The sequence below is a fragment of the Aquarana catesbeiana genome, linkage group LG05, assembly GCF_042186555.1.
Source record: "Aquarana catesbeiana isolate 2022-GZ linkage group LG05, ASM4218655v1, whole genome shotgun sequence".
NCBI lineage: Eukaryota > Metazoa > Chordata > Amphibia > Anura > Ranidae > Aquarana > Aquarana catesbeiana.
This window is the reverse complement of record NC_133328.1, coordinates 48,571,391-48,595,644: the sequence shown is the minus strand read 5'-3', so window position 1 is coordinate 48,595,644 and position 24,254 is coordinate 48,571,391. Positions and strand designations below refer to the sequence as shown.

Genomic DNA, 24,254 nt, shown 5'->3' with positions numbered 1-24,254 from the left:
GCTGCTTCATTGAATCTTCATGCCTCTATACTGTTGAACCTTTTCTCTCTATGTAGAATAATCTTGGACTAATAGAGTTAGGTTAGGCACATTCGACCACAGGTTCGATAAACACAGATCGTTATTGTCACCGTCATGTCGAATCTTCTATCTCTATTGAACTGTTGTCGGAACGAAGCGAAAATAAAGCAATTTTTATGTCGGATCTTTGGGATTTCGGATTCTGCATGTTCGTTATCGTTTGTTAAAACGAACACGAAAATCCCTGAAATTCGGACGAAAACGAATGCACATGTCTACAGACTTCTAGGAAAATCAGTAAGCCAGTCACACAAGTAGGAAAGGACATTTCTGGGGGGCGCTCTGTACACCATCTGTGTACAGAACAACTGGGAGCCATATTGCACTTTACAGAAATTTACAGTGCTGCAGATTGAAAAGGAAAGTTCATTTTTAAGAACGTTCAATTAAAATACAACTTGTATTGCAATTGTATACGCTATATTTTTATTTTTTTTGTAAATTTTTTCCCACACAAGTGGAGTAACCCTTTAAGAGTGGAGATACAGATGCCTACAAATCAGGGGCGGAACTACCACCATAGCGACCCATGCGGGCGCTATGGGGCCCGCAGCCGAGTGGGGCCCAGTGAGGATAAGAGCACCGCCGGCACAGTCTCCCAGCCAGGGGAAGAGAGAGGAAAGGAAGAGGCGAGCTGTCCGTATCAGCAGAAAGCTGAATTGCCCGATGTAAGAGCTTTCCTTAGAACTTCCAGTGTTCCCGGGGCTCACGTCACATAGCTCCACCTTTTGGCCCGGTGCCTTTGATAGACAGAACGCCGATCCAATGCGGTACATGTGACGTCATCAAAGGCGTTGGGCCAAGAGGTGGGGCTATGTGACGATGAGCCCCGGGAAGACAGGAAATTCAAATGAAAGTTATTACAGTGGGCAATCCCGCACTCTGCTGATCCGGGTGGCTTGCCTCTTCCTCTGCATAGGTGAGGCTGTATGGGGCACAGGCAGACCAGGCTGTATGGGGCACAGGTCACGCTGTATGGGGCACAGGTCATGCTGTATTGGGCACAGGTCACGCTGTATGTGGCACAGGTCACGCTGCATTGACAGGGCAGCTGTGGGGGGGGGGGCTGTTTGCAGGGGGGCCCCATACAACATTTTGCTATGGGGCCCTGCTATTTCTAGTTACGCCCCTGCTACAAATTCTGATTCCTTAGTGGTCCTCTAATATAAGTGTTAGCTCAATGCTCAATATATGAAAGCATGCCAATATACAATCCAGAATGGGTCCAGATAGGTAATATTTTACAAAATCACTGAAAACAGTTTTAATCACTGCTTTCCTATGAGAGCTGCACATCTATTTTTATATTAATGCGAACACTAATCGGTTCACATATCGTTATAGCGAATAGGATCTGTCATCAAAATACATACGGTAGCTAGAGTTTTGTTTAACGGCCCGCACATTACAGGCTAGAAAAGATGATTGCTTAATGTCTATAACATGAGACGTGCGCGCTTCCTTTCAGTATGCCATTGTATTCCCACTAATAAGGCAAGCATTGTATATTTGAATGAACTGCAGAAGAAAGGGCAGCCTGACACTCTGAATAAATGTCTGAAGACAGAGTGATAAGTGCTGAAAAATACAGAATACATAAATCTGTCGGAATTAAAAGAAACCAAAAATAGTTTTAATGAATGTAGCCAAGCATCAGAATCCTGGATTTAAGCAAAACCTGCATGGAAAAAAAAATGCAACACTCTATCTGTAGAATCGACATCACCACTAAAGATTTAGAAAAGAAGGTAAAGAAATATGTTGTCGGGGGGGCAGCACGATTCCCTAATCCGCTCCGCACTTTCCATCCCCTTCAGTTATGAAAACACATTTTTCGTGAAGTCCTATGGGGCTGCACAGATTGGGAGGCAACAGGAAATACACCGTCCCTCTGCAGGGTAATCAAAACATGACAGCTCCAGAATATAATTTACACAGGGATTGCCGACCATGTGTGGTTCAGATGATGGCACAAGCAGCCCTAGAATGGATTTTTTTTTTCTGCTCTCAATCTGTATCAGGTGTGCACAGCCTATTGCATTGGAGTGTGCAGCTTAATACTCAAACACATATGTGTATGTGCATTTATACTGATGGTGTCGGTAGGGCAGGGATTGGTGTCAGTTTTTTTTTTTTACTATTTATTTTAATTCGCTTTTAAAAAAAAAAAAAAAAAATTTAGGAGCTTTGGTGAAATATCGGGGGTTTTATCAGGGGGAATCTGCACCACACAGGGTGATTACGGTGTGCCCTGGCGCACCCGGCACACCCTGTGCACATGCCTATGATCTGTATATTACTGTTGCTGTGGATATGTTAACCACTTAAGCCCCGGACCATTTGGCTGGCCAAAGACCAGAGCACATTTTGCGATTCGGCACTGCGTCGCTTTAACTGACATTTGCGCGGTCGTGCGACGTGGCTCCCAAACAAAATTGACGTCCTTTTTTTCCCACAAATAGAGCTTTCTTTTGGTGGTATTTGATCACCTCTGCGGTTTTTATTTTTTGCGCTATAAACAAAAGTAGAGCGACAATTTTGAAAAAAAAAAGCATTATTTTTTTACTTTTTGCTATAATAAATATCCCCCAAAAAATATAACTATTTTTTTCCTCAGTTTCTTCTACATATTTTTTGGTAAAAAAAAAAAAAAAAAAAATCGCAATAAGCATTTATTGATTGGTTTGCGCAAAAGTTATAGCGTCTACAAAATAGGGGATAGTTTTATGGCATTTTTATAAATTTTTTTTTAACAAGTAATGGCGGCGATCTGCAATTTTTATCGTGACTGACATTATGGCGGACACATCGGACAATTTTGACACATTTTTGGGACCATTGTCATTTTTACATCGATCAGTGCTATAAAATTGCACTGATTACTGAAAAAATGACACTGGCAGTGAAGGGGTTAACCACTAGGGGGCTAGGGAGGGGTTAAGTGTGTCCTAGGGAGTGATTCTAACTGGGGGGGGGCTGTGTGTGACACATCACTGATCATAGCTCCTGATCACAGGGGAGATGCTTGTTTACATTCAGCTCCATGAGACGATCGCGGGTATCCCCGCGGACATCGACTCCGCGGGACACGCGATCCTACTCACGGAGCTCGCGGCAGGGTCGCGTGCGCGCCGCCACACAGCGGCAAATTCAAAGGGACGTACCTGTACGCCCATTTGCCCAGCCGTACCATTCTGCCGATGTAAATGTACATGCGGCGGTCAGCAAGTGGTTAATAATGAGCCACCAGCCAACATTTTGCACAGCTGGTGGCTAAATCTCAACTTTCTTACAACTGGGCCCCCAACAGTGTTGCCAACCTACCAGATTGAAATTTACTGACATGACACTCAAAATGGATTGGCACAGCCAAGTTTTCACTGGCATTTCCAAAAGTTACAAAATTACAGTTTTAAAGGGTAACTCCACTTTCATGGGAAAAAAATAGCAAGTAAAAAAATAATAATATAGCAAAAAAAAAAAAAAAATTGCGACACAAGTCATACTGTAATTGAATGTTATTAAAGAATTATTTATTTTCTCCCACTTATCCACAAGATGTCCTTAGTCTGGTCAGCCTGGTGCAGTGGCGTAGCGTGGGGGGTGCCGAGGCCCCGGGTGTGACATTTAGGGGGGCGCAATTTCGTGCCAGTAGTGTCACTACTGGCTGCCTCCTCCTAATTTTAATTTCCTGTGTTCCCCACGTTCTGGCCGCCATGTCTGGTGCCCTGTGATTGGGTGTATGGGGGTCATGTGCGGTGTGGGTCTGGCCTATCCGCGATCACGGTTGCTCCTGAAGTCCCGCCTCCGCACATGACCCCCAATCACAGTGCGCCGGGAAACAATGAATATGGCAGCCAGAGCGCGGGGGAGACAAGCACTGGAAAGTGTGAGCCGCCGGAGCCACTGTCTTCTCCTCCTCCTTCTATCCTCCGGACCGATGCAGGACAAGGTGGGGAATGGATAAACATGGGGGACGGGGGGGGTGGGGGGAAGACAAGAGAGAGGCGCCGTATATGTAGTGTCAGTATAGGAAGACTAGGCAAGACAGTATAGTGTACAGTGTAGTATTGTGGTCAGTATAGTGTAGTGGTCAGTATAGTGTAGTGGACAGTATAGTGTAGAGGACAGTATAGTGGTCAGTGTAGTATAGTGGTCAGTGTAGTGTAGTGGACAGTATATTGGTCAGTGTAGTATAGTGGACAGTATAGTATAGTGGACAGTGTAGTGGACAGTGTAGTAGTGGTCAGTATAGTGTAGTGGACAGTATAGTGGTCAGTGTAGTGGTCAGTATAGTGGACAGTAGTTCTCAGTATATAGCGGACAGTATAGTGTAGTGGTCAGTATAGCAGTTAGTGTAGTGGACAGTATAGTGGACAGTGTAGTGGTCAGTATAGTGTAGTGGACAGTATATTGGTTAGTGTAGTGGACAGTGTAGTGGTCAGTATAGTGTAGTGGACAGTATAGTATAGTGGACAGTATAGTGGTCAGTATAGTATAGTAGTCAGTGTAGTGGACAGTGTAGTACAGTGGCCAGTATAGTGTAGTGGACAGTATAGTGGTCAGTGTAGTGTAGTGGACAGTGTAGTGGTCAGTGTAGTGGACAGTGTAGTATAGTGGTCAGTGTAGTGGACAGTATATTGGTCAGTGTAGTATAGTGGACAGTATAGTATAGTGGACAGTGTAGTGGACAGTGTAGTACAGTGGTCAGTATAGTGTAGTGGACAGTATAGTGGTCAGTGTAGTGGTCAGTATAGTGGACAGTAGTTCTCAGTATATAGTGGACAGTAGAGTGTAGTGGTCAGTATAGCAGTCAGTGTAGTGGACAGTATAGTGGACAAAGTAGTGGTCAGTATAGTGGTTAGTGTAGTGGACAGTGTAGTGGTCAGTATAGTGTAGTGGACAGTATAGTATAGTGGACAGTATAGTGGTCAGTATAGTATAGTAGTCAGTGTAGTGGACAGTGTAGTACAGTGGTCAGTATAGTGTAGTGGACAGTATAGTGGTCAGTGTAGTGTAGTGGACAGTGTAGTGGTCAGTGTAGTGTAGTGGACAGTGTAGTGGTCAGTATAGTAGGCAGTGTAGTTCTCAGTATAGTGGACAGTATAGTGTAGTGGTCAGTGTAGTGTAGTGGACAGTATAGCGGTCAGTGTAGTGCACAGTATAGTGGACAGTGTAGTAGTCAGTATAGTGTAGTGGACAGTATAGAGTAGTGGTCAGTAGTATAGTATAGTAGACAGTATAGTGGTCAGTGTAGTGGACAGTGTAGTGGTCAGTGTAGCGTAGTTCTCAGTGTAGTATAGTGGACAGTGTAATTCTCAGTGTAGTGGTTAGTATAGTGGACAGTGTAGTGTAGCGGTCAGTAAAGTGGACAGTATAGTGTAGTGGTCAGTGTAGTGTAGTGGACAATATAGTGGTCAGTGTAGTGTAGTGGACAGTATAGTGTAGTGGTCAGTGTAGTGGTGTGGAGAGTATAGTGGACAGTATAGTGTAGTGAACAGTATAGTGGTCAGTGTAGTGTAGTGGACAGTATAGTGGTCAGTGTAGTGTAGTGGACAGTATAGTGGTCAGTGTAGTGGACAGTATAGTATAGTGGTCAGTGTAGTGTGTAATGGTCAGTAAAGGAATCAGGTTGGTCAGTGTTGAAATCAAGCATGTTAGTGTAGTGGTCAGTACTATTGTATTTGAAGGGACTCTGGGAGTGCTAAAAGTCTGCAGGTTAGGGGGCGCAAATTACTTGCCTTGCCCCGGGTGCTGACAACCCACACTACGCCACTGGCCTGGTGCATTAAGTTTTGAGGGATTTTTGTTCATGTATTTTACCCTTTAGATGGTGCTATTGTCATATTACTGATTCAGTTGTAACACATGTCTTCTCCCATTTTTCCACAAGATGTTGCTTGTCTGGCTAACTATTTTGTGACGCCAACATGGCAGCATACATAGGATATAGCTCCTCCCCTATATCCACCCACAGGATCTGTTTAGCTCTATAAAAGTCTGACTGAAAGCTACCTCCCCCATTCTCAGGTCTCAAAGACCCCCATACACACTGTGCAGCTTTTGTTGTCCGATTTCCTTTGGATTTGCCAGGACCTAGACGTGCAGGGGCCTGCCTGATTGCATACAAATTGAGGCTCTCAAGGTTTGGCCTCGTATTGTGTGGTTTTGGTAAATCTGAAGGAGAAAATCTGTAGAGGGTTGTATAGTGTGTATCCAGCTTAAGGGTGTCCTTTTGTGTGGATGGGCGTTGGCTTCCCTCCAATTGTACCGGCCCTCTTTTGAATAGAGCAGAGGCGGGGGAGGGCTGAGTCTCTCTCTCAGGTGCTCTTTTTAAAGGGCACAAATGGCCAGATAATGGATGGCTTGTGATTCAAGCATCCAGAGAGTCAGCATCTCATTCTGAGAAATAGTCCATGACAGGTAAGTCTTGCTATTCTGGTGATGGGGATAGAAAGGGGGGGAGCAAGGAAGAGTGTATTACTAGGGCATGGGGGTTGCCCAGATTTCTTTTATTTAAATTTGTTTCTCTTTGCCAAAAAAAGGGGGTACATATGTATTTTTTTCCCTCTCTCTTCCCTTATTTTTTTCTCTCTGCCATGCACTCCGCTTTGCACCTTTTGATTCTTCAGCATGAGCATAACACCACATAACCAAGATCACCGCACTATCAGTTAAGGGCCACTTTTGGGTAAGAAGATGAGGGAGAAAATAGTGTGTTGTGCCCTGACAAGTGTACCTCCTTGTCTATTTCAGCCCCCGCCGCTCACACTCTCGCTCTAGGAGGTCCAGAGACCTCTGGAGCGTCAAGATTTTTCCAGGGCAGAGTGTGACTCCTTCAGTCCTGGCAGACCCCAGTACAAAGGGCACAAATGCACGCTTAAGAGAAAGCGCACTGCTTCTCCTCCAAGGGCTCAGCGGCCAAAAGACCAGGAAGTGTCAACCTTACTCAAGTAGTCCGCGACTCCCTGGCAGAATTTTTCGGTCATCTCGGACAACCAGGGACAGAGGCGGACGAACAGAGTATGGCCCCTTTACCAGGTCTAAGCCAAGCCATTCAACCTTTTCTTGTTAGAGAGGGGCCAGGCACTTTAGGGGTGACTCCAGCCCAGCGGATTAGGCAAGCTGATTCCCCAGGCCCAGCATTACAGCCAACCATCCAGGCAGAGGAAGAAGATACTGCCTGTTCCTCGGCAGAGGATCCTGAAGTTTCAGGCTTTGAATTTGCAATGGTGTAACCATTCATTAAGGCAGTAAAAGCTGCACTGGAATGGGAAGACCCGGAACCTCCTCCAAAGAAGGAGAAAACTTATTATCCCCGCCTAAAGAAACAGCTAGCTACCTTTCCTCTTATGACAGAAATAAGAGGCCTGTTTCAGGAGAAATGGGAGAAAAGGAGAGAGAAAATAGTTTTTAACCAACAGGTTGCAGAAATTGTATCCACTCACGGAAGAGGTTGCAGCGCCTTTATCTAACCCACCAACGGTGGATGCGGCAGGTACTAGACTGGCCAAGAATGTGACACTTCAAATGTAAGACTTCTTCCTTTCAGGATGTATTGGATAGGTGCTTCGACTGACTTAAGAAAGTCCTACCTTGCGGCAGGTGGTGGCTGTAAGCCCACCGTGGCTTTAACATCAGCGCTATGCGAATATGGGCGCAGAACTTGGAGTATGCGATCAAAAACCAGCTGCCAAAAGAGAAAATCATCAAGGCTCTTGATGAGATAAAGCTCGGCGGACTTTGTAGGAAAAGCAGCTATAGACATCATTCAATGCTCTTCCAGAGCTATGCGTAGCTGTCACAGCCAAAAGAGCTTTGTGGTTAAAACCCTGGGCGGCCGACCCATCCTCAAAGCAGAACTGCTGCAAGCTGCCCTTTGATGGAAAGGTGCTGTTCGGCCAAAAACTGGAGACTGCCATCTCCAGGGTTACAAGAGGAAAATCAGGCCTTTTACCCCAAGATCGAAGGTCCAGACGCCAGAGGAAGCGACCAACCAGAGGGGAGCCAAACAGATACCGGGATTTCGGAGGGTTTCGCCCATCCATGGACTCCAGAAGGAATTGGAGGGGTACACAATCAACCTTCTTTAGATCACAGAGAGCTAAAGCCCCTGCTGCACCCTCAGGAATCCAGAAGCCCTTTTGACGCCAGACCCTCCCAGAGGGAGGCGGTTGGAGCCAGGCTGCTAAAATTTGCCCAGGTCTGGCAAGACCACAGCCAAGATCTGTGGGTTTGGTCCACAGTGGCACAAGGCCATTATTGGCTGTTCAAGCGGCAGAATTCTCCTTCACCCCTACCAACACAACCCAATTGGTTCAACCAAGAAGTTGAGCCAATTGATCCAGATAGAGAGATTTAAAATGGAGTCTCTTCATACCATAATCCACAGAATAGTTAACCAACTGCCTAAAAAGCACTGGAGAGTATTAAAAAGTGTGCAAGTATGCAAATTTGTGGGTCCAAATTCCATCAGGACCACAATGTTTTCATCTAAAGTAACAGGTAAATCATACCAGATTGAAAAATTCATATCTTGTAACACAAAGAATGTGGTTTATCTACTGGAATGTAGTTGTGGCAAACAATATGTTGGGAGGACCAAGAGGGAGCTACAAGTTAGAGTGGGTGAGCATCTAGCCAATATCAATAAGGGATTTCCAAAACACAATCTTTCCAGGCATTTTGCGTTAAAACATAATAAGGACCCATCACAACTGAAGGTGGTGGGTATCGAGGTGGGCATACCACATTGGAGGGGCATGAACATGGTCCAATATATATCCAGGCGAGAAACTCGCTGGATATACGAACTCCAATCCCATCAGCCAAAGGGGTTAAATGTTGAGTGGGACATCAATAGTTTATTAATAATAGCTAAAGAATTTATTAGGGGACTACATTTATTTAATATTTTATTCAATTTTATTTACGTATTTTATTGTATAATATTTACCATTTACCATATAAGGTACTAATATTGATATGCCATTAGATTAATTGGAATATTATATGAGGGGATTGAATGTATGCTAAGGTAAGGATAGCAATACGTTTGGTCAATTGTTGCTGGATTAGGGGGCAGTAGATCACTTGGAACATGGCCGCCATAGGAGGAATCTCTGGCTACAGTAACATGGTGATGCGGTCCATGTTGGTTAACGGACACACTGCCCTCTAATGTCTGGCACTAATATTGCTTTTGGTTATAAGTAAGTGATGATATGGTTATGTTAAGATTAATCGTATTTTGGATAACCAAATATAGGATTTGTATATTCAAATGAGTGCATGATTAAAACAGCAATATGTTTGGTTATATGTTGCTGAAATAGAGTGCAGTGGATCTCTTGGAACATGGCCGCCATGTCAATAGTCTTGGACTACGGAAATATGGCGGTGCAGTTAATGCTGGTTTTGAATACTAGCAACACTGCTCTCCAGTGTTCGGCAACAGAAATTTCTCTGAATATAAGTGATGTGAGCACCGCTGACACTTACTGCCTCACAGAAGAAGTCCCATTGGACGAAACGTACGTCAGCAGCAGTGATGTCCGAACACTCATGGAGGGTGCTGGACAAATGAATGTTTCCATTTTGAGCCTAATTTTATCGTTTTTGTTGTAAGTACAACTTTTAATAAACTCCTGTGTGCTTGTAAAAGAATGTTGCGCAATGAGTTTATCTTCTTTCATATGATGAATGTGTGACTGGACTCTGAAGTTTCCTTAACTGATGATAACTGTGGAAAGATACAGCCTATTCATGTTTTTTGATCTCATCACCAGTATTCATTTATACATAGTTAAATGAATTTGTAAATTCAAGCAGTGTAGGCACCTGAATAGGATTTGGAATCAGCCTCTTGCGAAAGTGAAAAGCAGCACGCCGGTCAATCAGCTGTGCAGCAGTGCTCATGTACCAACTAATAACATGCTGATAGGAAAGTGCAAAGTGACAGAGAGATGACCTCATCAGTATGCTGCTTCATTCACTGTCCAATCACAGGCTGCGGGAGAGACACGGCCTGTAAGTGTTACTTAACTGAAGCAGTAAAAAAAATAGGTTAGACATGTCTATGGGGTGTGATGGAGTTGTGTAAATCTCAGGACTACATGGGAAAAAAACTACACATTTTTTGGCAAGTACAATGTAAAATTCTCATATGTGCATATTTTGTCAATGTATTTAGCCATTTAGCAGGAGTTTAGATTTAAAAGACCCATTTATATATGTATAAACACACACAAAAAATTAACTAAAATATGAGTGATCAAAAACCATGATAGCTCTCATTTAAACAACAGCCTGGAATCAGGTATTTACTTTACCTGCTCTACAGACATTGTCCGGGTTTCAGGTGTATGAGTCGCATCTACATAAAACCCAGCTCCAGCCACAATGTGAACCCCGGTTTCTTCTGCCAGTTTTTTCAATGTCTTTACATCCCTGCTAATGCCAGTTGTAGTATTTTCCACTATGCAGCCGCCACCTACTGCCTTAAAGGTGATTAATTCTTCTTTTACAGTCTCCACCTCTTGGTTCAGGAGCAGGTTCTCTTTATTACTGTAGGGGTTTTGTTTCAGCCAGTACAAGTTCTTCATAAGGATGGGTCCATCAGACAGGGCCGACTGGTGTGCCGGAGGGGGGCAGTAACAGCAGTTAAAGGTCATCGTTAAATGTTCATGTGTCAAGGTTCTGCCAAGCTGATCAGGGTGGATGAGTCCCAACACAGTCTGTACATTGCCACTCAAAGACGTCATGGTCTAATCCTAAAGTAAAAGAGGAACAAGGTCCATTATTATAGGTGGTATTCTGATCAGTGCTCACAATCAACTTGAGTAAAACTAAAGCAGGCTGGGAGAATGCAAACAACTTTTAAAAGGGGCCTGACTTCCTCTGTTCATTAAGGGCCCATTCAGACTATGAGTTGCATTAAACAAGTTACCCCAACATATCCCTGATATGTGTCTGTTGTACTACATACTTGTGTTAAAAAGTATCCTGTCCTCTTTGTATTTCTTCCTTTGTGTGAAATACATGGTGTTCCTGCCAGTCCCACTGCTTTCTTATTAAAAACTGACCAAGCTAGCCATGGAAACACATCCATCCAAGTGTGGGCAGGTTTTTGGCTGTGCTGGGAGCTCAGCCTGCCTGCCCTCCAATGGCTAGACCAGTGCTGACATGCCCCCCCCCCCCCTCCACACGGCAATTTACCTAAGCACTGCCTATGGATGAGCAAGATTGGGGTGGAGGAACTTGACTGGCCTGCATGGGGTCCTCACCTCAACCCACTAGAACACCTTTGGGATGAATTAGAGCGGAGACTGCAAGCCAGGCCTTCTCATCCAACATCGGTGCGTGACCTCACAAATGCTCTTCAGGAAGAATGGTCAAACATGCCCATAGACACACTCCTAAGCCTTGTGGACAGCCTTCCCAGAAGAGTTGAAGCTGTTATAGCTGCAAAGGGTGGGCCAACTTAATATTGATCCCTACGGACTAAAACTGGGATGCCATTAAAGTTCATGTGTGTGTGTGTAAAGGCAGTCTTCCCAATACTTTTGATTTAAAAGTTTAAAAACAGAGGAAAGGTCACTTAAAGGATAAGTGTACAGTAAAGGAAACCTCTACTTTGGCAAAATAGTTTTTTTTTGTATAAACCTGACAGCAAGGCAATAAACAGTAATATTGTGCAATATAATAACAAAAAAATAAATTTTTTCATTGATCTATTTACAGTAAACTGGAATCTGGTTGTTCCACGGGTCCTATGTACTTTAGCACTCTTTCATGTATAAACAAAAAAAAAAAAAAAAAAAAAAGAAGATCAGTTTGTGGCCCTAGACTTATAAATGCACAATTCATACATTTTTGGGACTCTACAGTCACCACGCTTATTCTGAAAAAACAGGCTGTATCACACTAGGAATATTTCACCCCTCATTCCAGCCATCAATGTTTACGATTCGGAATAAGGTTTTATAACTGTACCAGAGGACTTCATTCTGCCAGGGAAAGATTTTACCGTCGGAGATGAATGCGTTTATAGCTATAGCTATGCGGCTTGTCCCCAAAACTACAAAATAAATTGTTCAACTTTTTTTTTTCCCCATTGCAAGTTTTAAAATAGGTACATTTAAAGTCACCTATCTCAATACATATTTGTTGTTTGATCCATCTTGGCCAGCAAAGAGATCATCTTTTCTCACCTAAATGTAGAATGTGAAGTTTGTGAAGGCTGGCATCCCTAACCCTTTCGGTACTAGAAGTGTTTGATGCCTGGATGTTCAGGTCAAATTTAGCAGCAACACAAAGGCCTGTTTCACCCGGGCTTTAGTTTGTATACAGTGCATCTGGAAAGTAGTCACAGCGCTTCACTTTCCTCATTTTGTTATGTTACAGCCTTATTCCAAAATGGATTGAATTCATTATTTTCCTCAAAATTCTACAAACAATACCCCATAATTGCAACGTGAAAGAAGTTGGTTTGAAATCTTTGCAGATTTATTAAAAATAAAAAAGGAAAAAATCCCATGTACATAAGTATTCACAGCCTTTGCTCAATACTTTGTTGAAGCACCTTTGGCACCAATTACATTCTCAAGACTTTTTGAGTATGATGCTAGAAGCTTGGCACACCTATTTTTGGGCAGTTTTTCCCATTCTTCTTTGCAGGACCCCTCAAGCTCCATCAGGTTGGATGGGAAGCATCGCTGCACAGCCATTTTCAGATCCCTCCAGAGATGTTCAATCGGGTTCAAGTCTGGGCTCTGGCTGGGCCACTCAAGGGCATTCACAAAGTTGTCTCATAGCCTCTCCTTTGTTATCTTGGCTTTGTGCTTAGGGTTGTTGTCCTGTTGGAAGATAAACTTTCACCCCAGTTTGAGGTCCAGAGTGCTCTGGAGCAGGTTTTCATCAAGGATGTCTGTGTACATTGCTGCATTCATCTTTCCCTCAATCCTGACTAGTCTCCCAGTTCCTGCCGCTGAAAAACATCCCCACAGTATGATGCTGCCACCACCATGTTTCACTGTAGGGATGGTATTGGCCAGGTGATGCCTGGTTTCCTCCGGACATGACGCTTGCCATTCAGGCCAAAGAATTCAATCTTTGTTTCATCAGACCAGATAAATTTTGTTTCTCATGGTCTGAGAGTACTTCAAGTGCCTTTTGGCAAACTCCAGTTAGGCTATCATGTGCCTTTTACTGAGGTGTGGCTTCCGTCTGGCCACTCTACCATACAGGCCTGATTGGTGGAGTGCTGCAGAGATGGTTGTTCTTTTGGAAGGTTTTCCTCTCTGCACAGAGAAATGCTGGAGCTCTGTCAGAGTGACCATCAGGTTCTTGGTCACCTCCCTGGACTTAGGCTCTGCCCGATCGCTCAGTTTGGCTGGGCAGCCAGCTCTAGGAAGAGTCCTGATGATTCCAAACTTCTTCCATTAACAGATGGAGGCCACTGTGATCATTGGGACCTTCAATGCTGCAGAAACTTTTCTGTACCCTTCCCCAGATCTGTGCCTCCATACAATCCTGTCTCGGAGGTCTACAGAAAATTCCTTTGACTTCATGGCTTGGTTTGTGTTCTGACATGCACTGTTATTTGTGGTACCTTATATAGACAGATGTGTGCCTTTCCAACTCATGTCCAATCAACTGAATTTACTACAGGTGGACGCCAATCAAGTTGTAGAAACATCTCAAGGATGATCAGTGGAAACAGGAGGCACCTGAGCTCAAATTTAAGTGTCATGGCACAGGCTGTCAATACTTATGTACATGGAATTTTTTCCTTTTTTCATTATTAATAAATTTGCAAAGATTTCAAACAAACGTCTTTCATGTTGTCATTATGGGATATTGTTTGTAGACTTTTGAGGAAAATAATGAATTGAATCTGTTTTGGAATAAGGCTGTAATATAACAAAATGTGGAAAAGGTGAAGCACTGAATACTTTCCGGATGCACTGTAAGAGCAGTGTAAATAGTGAGCTTTGACAAAGCATTAGCAGAGCTGTCGGCAAGCTTTGTTGAAGCTTTTAAAGTACCATTTAATTCTAGTATGTAAATGTTGAACACAGATCCTATTGGGAGTGTTGATTGTCACTTTAAGCACACTGCTAGAAGGTTTTCAAAAAGCTTCAAGAGGTTCTGAAGCCTGCTAGCAGCTTGTTTAAAGTGGCAATCAACACTTACATTAGGATCTATGTTTAACATTTACAAACTGGAGCTGGAAGGTACTTTAAAAGCTTGCTGAAAGCTCTGCAAATGTGTGGGCAGCTTTAAATAGTTAGATAGTCGCTGTCCAGGCCGGGAAGGTAAGAGTTTACACCTTTACCGGTACTTTGGGACTTTTGGCGGGTTCTGCTCTGAGTCCGGCCCACTTGTCCTGTGACATATAAATTGGGTCAGATGTTCAGCATTGGGGGTAGTTGCAATAGAGTTTGGGGAGTAGTCCAGAGCAGGGGTCTCAAACTGGCGGCCCTCCAGCTGTTGCGAAACTACAAGACCCATCATGCCTCTGCCTATGGGATTCATGCTTGTAACTGTCAGCCTTGCAATGCCTCATGGGACTTGTAGTTTTGCAACAGCTGGAAGGCCACCAGTTTGAGACCCCTGGTCCAGAGGGTTAAGCTGTGAGGTCTGTATGGGATGGAGACGGACGAAGAAACCTATTGTAGGAGTAGGAGGATGTCTCTTATGGCCTGCTCTTAGAGGCTCTAACTTGGGGTGTACCCTGAAGACACCAGTTCTGGTTAATGCCTCTGAAGGACTGTAATTACTGGACTATGCTTTTGCAGGTATGCCAGGCAGCGCACAAGCCTGTAGCCATAGTTAGGGATGGCATTCTCTCATTTGCAGCACTTCCCCAGAGGGATCATCTAATGCCCTGATGTTGGGACTATGTGCCTCTTGATCCTTTGGGGGTGCAAACCAAGCAACCAACTATTAATTACAAGCTGGTGAGCAGAGCAGCCATGTTGTGAAGGAGCTTTTTGTCTGTGCAGGTGTAGTCCTGGTTGGGCGCATGCATGTAGGGATGGCTACACTGGGAGACCCTGCAAGGCAGTGTAACAGCCTTGTAAAAGGAAATGTCCCTTATCCGATCTTGAATTTGTTCTGCTAGAGGATATATTGCCCTAAAACAGTGGTTCTCAACCTGGGGGTTGGGACCAACTTGGGGGTCGAATGATTATTTGGCAAGGGTCACCGTATCCTGGGCTGTTCCTGAATCCCACACCGCTCTCCCAACCTTTATGCAAGCCGCCCAGCTGAGCTGTTCCAGGAGCCCACAGCCACCCACTCAGCCTCTTCGCAGCTACCCATTCAATTCACTGCATGGCTGGGGGCAGAGACTAGAGGTCAGCTGAGTGGTGAGGAATGTGAAGTGGGAGGGGCTGGAGGAAACCCTATCTCCTGATTTCGGCATAGGAGTCTGTAACGAGCCCCTTGCTCGCTTGGTTCCACTCTCCCGACACTCCTCTGCTGCTATAGAATCAGATTGTAGATCGCAACATCTGATTGCTCAGTCATCCAATGTTCCAGGATTAGAACCACAGCTATGTGCCGTTCCAACCCAGTTGTGATAGCTCAGAACAAACACCAGGCATGCTGTATGTAAGTTCAACCAGGAATCTCTTTTATTGCAATATACAGGCTCTTTTATACACTAAAAGAGGAGGCGCAGACCTCCTGCTCATATTACTCTAACAATACAGCTGTAACCTAATTAACATGAGCTAATTAACTAATCCCTTTAGACAGCCTAGATGACTCAGACATGACCGTTAGGCCAGACTGGCCATCTTGTAGTTCAGAAAATCCAATCAACATTATCAAAATAGCAGAGTTAAACACAAACAACAATGGCGATCTAATGACTCTTAAATCCCATACTAGAGACTTATTTACAATACACATTTTAGCAGACAACAGACAGGTAGCTGGAATTGATGACATTAGCATTTAACAGTAGGAGTCCCAACGGTATGAATCAGTCACTATTCCAATATGGCAAATCCAGGGTCCCCAGAGTCTGTGTGTCCTGGGGGACCAGGACCCGAATCCACAGTAATACCACCTCAAGGGTCCCCAGGCATACAGCTCACAAAGAGCACGTTCCCCCAAATGCCAGGGCCCACGATCGATCGGCAAGAGGCTAGCATACAGTCCCCTCCAAAAGTCTCTCTCCCGGCTAGGTCTGTCACAGTGTCACTGCTACGAGACACCACAAAGTCGGAGACAGTGAGTAACACTACCTGTAATTATAGTTGCCATTAAAGGTCCCCACTACAGTTCTCATATCAGCAGATGAGCTTGATCAAGAGCACCTAAATTAGTTGATTTAGAACTCCCTGCCAGCACCGCCACTGATCCCAACTCCCCGCCAGCAGCGCCACTGATCCCAACTCCACGCCAGCAGCGCCACTGATCCCAACTCCACGCCAGCAGCGCCACTGATCCCAACTCCACGCCAGCAGCGCCACTGATCCCAACTCCCCGCCAGCAGCGCCACTGATCCCAACTCCCCGCCAGCAGCGCCACTGATCCCAACTCCTCCCCCCACCAAGGAGTAAGGGAAGGAATAAAAATAGAGAATACATGGAAGGGAGAGGAAAAAAGGGGGAGGAACAAAGAAAAGGGAGAGAAGAAAACAAGAGAGAGAACAAGAAAGACGGCTAGAGAGGGATAGGAAAAAAAACTGAAATTAGGATAGAGAGAGATAAAAGGGAAAGAAAGGAGAACAAAGAGTGGTACATCCTAAAATGTATCATAAGGGGTTTTAATACTGTACGAGTGGAAGGGACTCAGGGAGCACTAAATGTCCTTGGGTTAGTGGTGTAAATTACTTTTTTTGCCTTGGGTGCTGACAACCCACGCTACGAAAATAATTTTACTGTTAGGGGTCCCCACAACTTGGGAAATTTTATCAAGGGGTCATGGCACTAGAAGGGTTGAGAACCACTGCCCTAAAAAGAAAGATATGCAGCATTTATTACAGTTTATAAGTGTGACTTATAGATTACAAACTGTAAGTAATGAAGGAAATTTCAACAATAATTCTTTAGGGTAAATATTTATAAAGCATTACAAGTAACATTGGCCAAACATTTACTGTGCATCTTCTTGCATGTGCTTTAAATTACAGGGAGTCAAGTGCAGTAATTTTTCTTTTCTTTTTTTAATTGTAGTATTTTTAAATAATGGTATTGTACCTGACAATCACACTATTAAACAAAGTGGCAAAGCGGATCCCTCTGCATCCTGAAGGTGGCAGGTTTCTTCTGCAGGCTGGAGGACTCATTGTGCAGGACCAGCCATTACTCTCCATGAAAAAAAGCCTTAGCGCATGTGCCCAGTTTCAAAGACTGCTGGTCAACAGTGGAAATGCTATTACTGTACATCAGCCCTGAGAAAGCTAGATACCTTGACCTGAACTTTCTTTTATAAAAGATTTTATTATTGGTCAGTAAAACAGACTGAGCCATCAATTGAACAGTTACATTCAACAATGAATAGGTGTGAGCAAGAAAACATAACCAGTTTACTGAGCCATACAGTATAAAGACAGAAGATTTGGGTTAACATAGATTTTAGCAACATCAGCATCAAAGAGTATATTAAATGATAAATATGCATAGACTTTGAAGTGCAAAGTTAAAGGCTTGTTTCAGTGCCAAAAGTGAGGATTTTACACATTGTAACAGTCTAAGCCAGGCTGATGCCTGGTGGGCCGGCAATCTTAATAACTGATCAAAAAACAAACAGAGAAAAAGAAGAGTAGGAGCTAGAAAGAAGAGAGAAAAAGAGAAGCCCCAGTGATTCGCAAGCGCAGGGCTGTTAGAGCAACAAAAGATCATTGTCAAACCGAGAAGGCTGAGCATGGACAATCCAGGGTTGCCACACCCAGAGAAATTTCTCATGGGTGTCCGACAATGTGGCTGTTAATTTTTCGTTGAACATAATGTCATTTATGCGGTTTTTAACAGCTTCAAAACTAAGAATTGGGGTTTCCCAAGCCCTTGCTATGGTCAATTTAGTTGCAATTTAATGCCAATTGTCGCTCTGGGTGAAGTAATTTTTCAGTTTACAGAGAGGGACTTCGTATGGATTCCGCCTGAGGTCAGTATGAAGCAAGAAGTGGAGTAGAGTATAAACCCTGACCCAAAGTATGCACACCTTCGAACAAGACCACCAGATATTTATCATCGTTCCAACCTGTGAGGATCCTTGGAAACAACTTGGCGGGTAGCAGTGGTGGCTGGTGAAGTCTTAGGATGGGGGTCCGCCAGACCCTGCCCTTCCTTTTTGACACCTCCCACTTGGTGAAGATGGGCGTGGTTTCAGCGAAATAGTGGGCGTGGCTCTAAGGTGGTGTGGTTAGCGTCTGAGGGGAGAGAGGGAGAGAGGGAGAGAGGGAGAGAGGGAGAGCAGGCCCAGATCCTACACAACAAAAGAAATATGTGTATTCTAGAAAGTTTAACAATCAGCAGATAAAGATACTCCTAACACCTGGTGTTAGCACTTCAACCATCCCGGCACCATAGTTGTTATGGTGTCAGGATGATTGAAGCGCATTATTTTATTATTACATTGTAATATAAAATGAAATCATTCAACTCACCATAATGCACAATCAGTGGGAGACCTGAGCGTGTCACTTGCCACATGCCATCAGGTGCCCCCAGCGGAGTCCGTCCTCACATCAGGTGCCCCCAGCGGAGCCCCTCCTCACATCTGCGTCACCGTCAGCGGAGCCCCTCCTCACATCTGCGTCACCGTCAGCGGAGCCCCTCCTCACATCTGCGTCACCGTCAGCGGAGCCCCTCCTCACATCTGCGTCACCGTCAGCGGAGCCCCTCCTCACATCTGCGTCACCGTCAGCGGAGCCCCTCCTCACATCTGCGTCACCGTCAGCGGAGCCCCTCCTCACATCTGCGTCACCGTCAGCGGAGCCCCTCCTCACATCTGCGTCACCGTCAGCGGAGCCCCTCCTCACATCTGCGTCACCGTCAGCGGAGCCCCTCCTCACATCTGCGTCACCGTCAGCGGAGCCCCTCCTCACATCTGCGTCACCGTCAGCGGAGCCCCTCCTCACATCTGCGTCACCGTCAGCGGAGCCCCTCCTCACATCTGCGTCACCGTCAGCGGAGCCCCTCCTCACATCTGCGTCACCGTCAGCGGAGCCCCTCCTCACATCTGCGTCACCGTCAGCGGAGCCCCTCCTCACATCTGCGTCACCGTCAGCGGAGCCCCTCCTCACATCTGCGTCACCGTCAGCGGAGCCCCTCCTCACATCTGCGTCACCGTCAGCGGAGCCCCTCCTCACATCTGCGTCACCGTCAGCGGAGCCCCTCCTCACATCTGCGTCACCGTCAGCGGAGCCCCTCCTCACATCTGCGTCACCGTCAGCGGAGCCCCTCCTCACATCTGCGTCACCGTCAGCGGAGCCCCTCCTCACATCTGCGTCACCGTCAGCGGAGCCCCTCCTCACATCTGCGTCACCGTCAGCGGAGCCCCTCCTCACATCTGCGTCCCCAGCGGAGCCCCTCCTCACATCTGCGTCCCCAGCGGAGCCCCTCCTCACATCTGCGTCCCCAGCGGAGCCCCTCCTCACATCTGCGTCCCCAGCGGAGCCCCTCCTCACATCTGCGTCCCCAGCGGAGCCCCCTCCTCACATCTGCGTCCCCAGCGGAGCCCCTCCTCACATCTGCGTCCCCAGCGGAGCCCCTCCTCACATCTGCGTCCCCAGCGGAGCCCCTCCTCACATCTGCGTCCCCAGCGGAGCCCCTCCTCACATCTGCGTCCCCAGCGGAGCCCCTCCTCACATCTGCGTCCCCAGCGGAGCCCCCTCCTCACATCTGCGTCCCCAGCGGAGCCCCTCCTCACATCTGCGTCCCCAGCGGAGCCCCTCCTCACATCTGCGTCCCCAGCGGAGCCCCTCCTCACATCTGCGTCCCCAGCGGAGCCCCTCCTCACATCTGCGTCCCCAGCGGAGCCCCTCCTCACATCTGCGTCCCCAGCGGAGCCCCTCCTCACATCTGCGTCCCCAGCGGAGCCCTTCCTCACATCTGCGTCCCCAGTGGAGCCCTTCCTCACATCTGCGTCCCCAGTGGAGTCCCTCCTCACATCTGTTTCCCCAGCGGAGCAGCAGGGTCCTCCTCACATCTGTGTCCCCAGCAGCACAGCCCTCCTTCAAGCCGCGTCTGTCTCTCTTCAGCTAGTTCCTGGCTTTCTCCGTGTGTTCAGTGGAGAGGGGAGGGGCCTCCTATGGACAGGCCGCCACTGGCGAGTAGGCAATAATAAAACGTGCTAGCCTAGCTGGCATGTAGTACCAAATATACAGAATCTTGTAGGCATTTTCCAAGATAATTACATTCTTGGAACTCTTAGACAGTGTCAAGGTCATGATATGCTAGTCCTCCAGGTCTAGTCGCATTCCCAGTTTGCTTTCCCATTGGAGACGATAATGTCGTAGTGGGGGCTTTCTGGAAGTTATTATTGAGGAATAAATAAATTAAATAAGGCCAGGGTAATGGGCCATATAAAGACTTTCAAATGCAGTCAATGTATAGGAGTTGGGCTGAGATCTAAGAAGTCAGGGAATAAAATGACGAATTTCGAGATACCTATAATGCGCTCATAATGGAATATCATGTGAGGACATAAGGGCATCAAATGTCAAAATCCTATCAGGAGTGAGAAGGGAGTGAATATCAAAAATCCCCAAGAAAGCGGCCTAGGGTTATCAAGTCCTTGAGGGAACAGTTGGCACTGAAGGAAGCGTAACAATGAGAGATAGGTGAGATCAGGCCTGTAGAGAACTTGACCGAGTCCCACATTCAGAGAGTATGAAGTAAAATTGGGTTAAGTGTTGCTCGGCGAAGGACAGTGGGAAGCCAAGGTAGAGGATAAGGGTGTGGGTTGAGAGTCTACAAGATCCATGGTGGCCCACAGCTGAAGGTGAGGAGCATCATGAAAATGAGACAAAGGAGCGATATTAGCTAAGTAATATGCATATATTATGAGAGATCATCATCGATCTTACGAGCGAATAGGACCTGCTTATTGATTCTGGGTCTAGAAGATCCCTAGATAAATTTCAGAAGTTTGCATAGGTGTATGCATAGGATATGTGAAGGTAAGACACGGAAGACATATAACAGTTTTGAAAGAGAAGTCATATGAACTGCAGCAATCAAGCCAAACCAGGACAACAAAAAATGGGTCCAAGAGGACAACAGCTCATTTAAGTGTCTAAATAGAGGAGAAAAATTAGCTTCCCTTATATGACGAGGAGAGCTGAATTCCTAGGTATGGCAAATGTACTAGACTTTCTACACATCTCATGTGATCCAGTTGACAAAGTTTTTTTTGGGAAGAAAGGGGATTAATACTTGGGGGATGTTGGGGCATCCATTAAAAGGTGGCCTCTAAAATGCAAATAGTCACTTTATTTGCATTTAATAAAAACTTTAAAATAGTATACTGCCAACCCACATATGCACGATTGCTTCTGTAGTTTATGTATAGGCATAGCATTTTTTTGTTTTGTTTTGGATAGAGTTGGGAAGAATTAGGACAACTTTTTTTTTTTTTTTTAAATTATAATTTTTTTATTGCTATTTTAGGAAAAAAACTATTGGAAAGAAAAAAATAATACAATGTCATATATGTCAGATCGCTTAAATACTAGCAGAGCAGCCATTAAATCATATTTTCCTATTACTAGCAAAATTGTTCCCTGCAACAGGTGTAGTTAAAATTTCCACATGTTCCAATCAGAAGTATAACTTACATTGACTTAAAACACATACCATGTAATTTAAATAGTTAATTTCCATCCTCTCCGCTTCAAGGAAAAATAAAGGGAGGAGGGCGGGAACAACAAAGAGAAAAACATAAAAAAGGGAAGCAAAAGAAAAGTTCCAGGGGGATAGGTTTGGGGGAGAGGACGCCTCGTTTACTGAGGTCTGTATTCTCAATGATTTACACTTTCTACCTGTCATGGTGACTCTTTTCACCGACACAGACAGCAAAGGGAAATCTAAAGTGTTGTTGTCCCCAGAGCACAGGGAACATCCGTTGCACAATCTCTTCTGCAACTAATGATCCTGGAAGTGACGGTCATAGTTGCCCCACTTGTGTTAGTAATCAATTTATATATAAAAAAAATAGATAAAAACTATTTAAAATATGTTAAAAATAAGTTATAATAAAATAAATAAAATTACCAAAAAATGTAAAAGCAACCACATCTCCCTGTGCACACCCAGGTTTACATACACTTCTGCACCTAAATACAGGTATAACGTGACAGTGCAAAAGTTGGAGTTAGCCTTTGAAAGCGAACCATCTTTGCCATGTTTCCCCAAAAATAAGACCTAGTGCCTGCAAAATAAGCCCTACCCTGAAAAATAAGCCCTAGTTTAAAATGCTTGTAAAATCCTATAATCAACTCTATTACAGTAGTATATAATGTACAATGTGTGTGTTTCTGTAATATCATTGCTGGGAAGAGAACTCTGGTGGGTCACAGAAGAGCAGAGCGGCACTAAAACAAAAGTATTTTGCATAATTATTTTACAGAAACACACATTGTACATTATATACTGTAATAGAGTGGATTTTAGGATTTTACAAGCATTTTAACTCAGTTCACACTGGGGATTTCTGACAGGCAGGGAGAGAGAGTGAGAGAGAAGACAGCACATTACATGGTAAGACCTACCCTGAAAATAAGACCCTTTGTTGCCAAAATTATTAAAAGACCCGGGCTTATTTTCAGGGAAACACGGTACAAATGGGGACCCCTCCCCATCACACCGCCACAGCAGCTGTCATTTTTGAGAACTCTGTGCCTGTGCGGGGACCCCACCAGCACGGCTGCATCATTTATTGACCCGAGATTTGTGAATGAATGAGCTGCAGGTCCCGTCTGCAACCACTGCGGATGGACTTGTAGTTCTCAATGGAACACAAGTGCACTTGTAGTTCATTACCACTTCTTCCAGCTCTCCAACTGAAGGTCCATAAGAGCCCTTGCACACTGGGGCGGGGGGCGGCGTCGGCGGTATGCGGCCGAGAAAGGGTTAAATACCACAGCAAAGCGCCTCTGCAGAGGCGCATTGCCGGCGGTATAGCCGCGCCGTCCCATTGATTTCAATGGGCAGGAGCGGTAAAGGAGCGGTATACACACCGCTCCTTCACCGCTCCGAAGATGCTGCTTGCAGGACTTTTTTTACCGTCCTGCCAGCGCATCGCTCCAGTGTGCAAGCCCTCGGGGCTTGCACACTGGGATGACAGCAGCGGCACTTTCGGGGCGGTTTGCAGGCGCTATTATTAGCGCAATAGCGCCTGCAAACCGCCCCAGTGTGCAAGGGCTCTTACTCAGTACAGACAGAGGAGAAAGAGTCTGTAGAAGCCTGGCAGTGCACCCAATCCACTGATCACAGGTGCAAGGCTTTGCAGACTCCTATGCAAAACAAATAATGCTTTTTTTTTCCCGGAACATATAAGTGCACTTTTTTTTTTTTTTTTTTTTTTTTTAAGGTGTATAGACCTAAACCAGCAAGTAACTCTTGCAGTGCAAGGCAGCCCCGCTACAAGGAAGGAAGTTTAGTTTTCCTGGAGTTCAGCCATAAGTTACAGCATGACCAGCTGCATACTGGCCAGTTACAACATTAGCCAGCCCCTTTTGTTTTTTTTTTCCCAGCAAACCAGCTGATACAACAAAGCGAACATTTTTAAGTACAACAGACTTACCAAACTACACGGTGAGTGCTATAAGAGGATCTCAGTTGTGCCTGACCGCTATGGAATAATATAACCTTCCCCAATGCAAATCAGAAAGGGATTGGCTGATAGAAGCTGTCCAGTGATTGGTCAGGGGGGCCATTCCTGTTGTACTTTGCTCACATTGCAGTCTTCTAAGCTGGTTGCTGCTGAGTGTTGTAGGAGTACATTGACTGCACAGCAACTGACACATAACAGAAGTGCACTGTCACTGCTCTGCGCACTGTGATAGAGAACAACTCCATGGATCAGACTGTGCAGAGAAATATAGACTTCATAACTGCACGGCACGACTGCTGAGCGCAGAGTCTGCTGAGTCAAATCCTTCCCCTGATTTATGTTGTACAAGTGTAATTACGTCTGCCAGTGTGCAGTAA

At 45.3% G+C, this 24,254-nt stretch overlaps 1 protein-coding gene across 1 annotated transcript in view; it reads right to left on the bottom strand.

The window, feature by feature from the left end:
* The window catches only part of PTER (phosphotriesterase related), a 56,038-nt gene extending 32,043 nt beyond the window's left edge, over window positions 1-23,995 (bottom strand). The window contains exons 1-2 of the mRNA XM_073629708.1: window positions 23,848-23,995; window positions 10,413-10,853 (exon numbers count right to left, since the gene is read on the bottom strand). Of these exons, the coding sequence (XP_073485809.1) occupies window positions 10,413-10,844 (432 nt within the window). The 5' untranslated portion in view covers window positions 10,845-10,853; window positions 23,848-23,995. The remainder of the gene's footprint in view (window positions 1-10,412; window positions 10,854-23,847) is intronic.
* Between the last annotated feature and the right edge of the window lie 259 nt (window positions 23,996-24,254).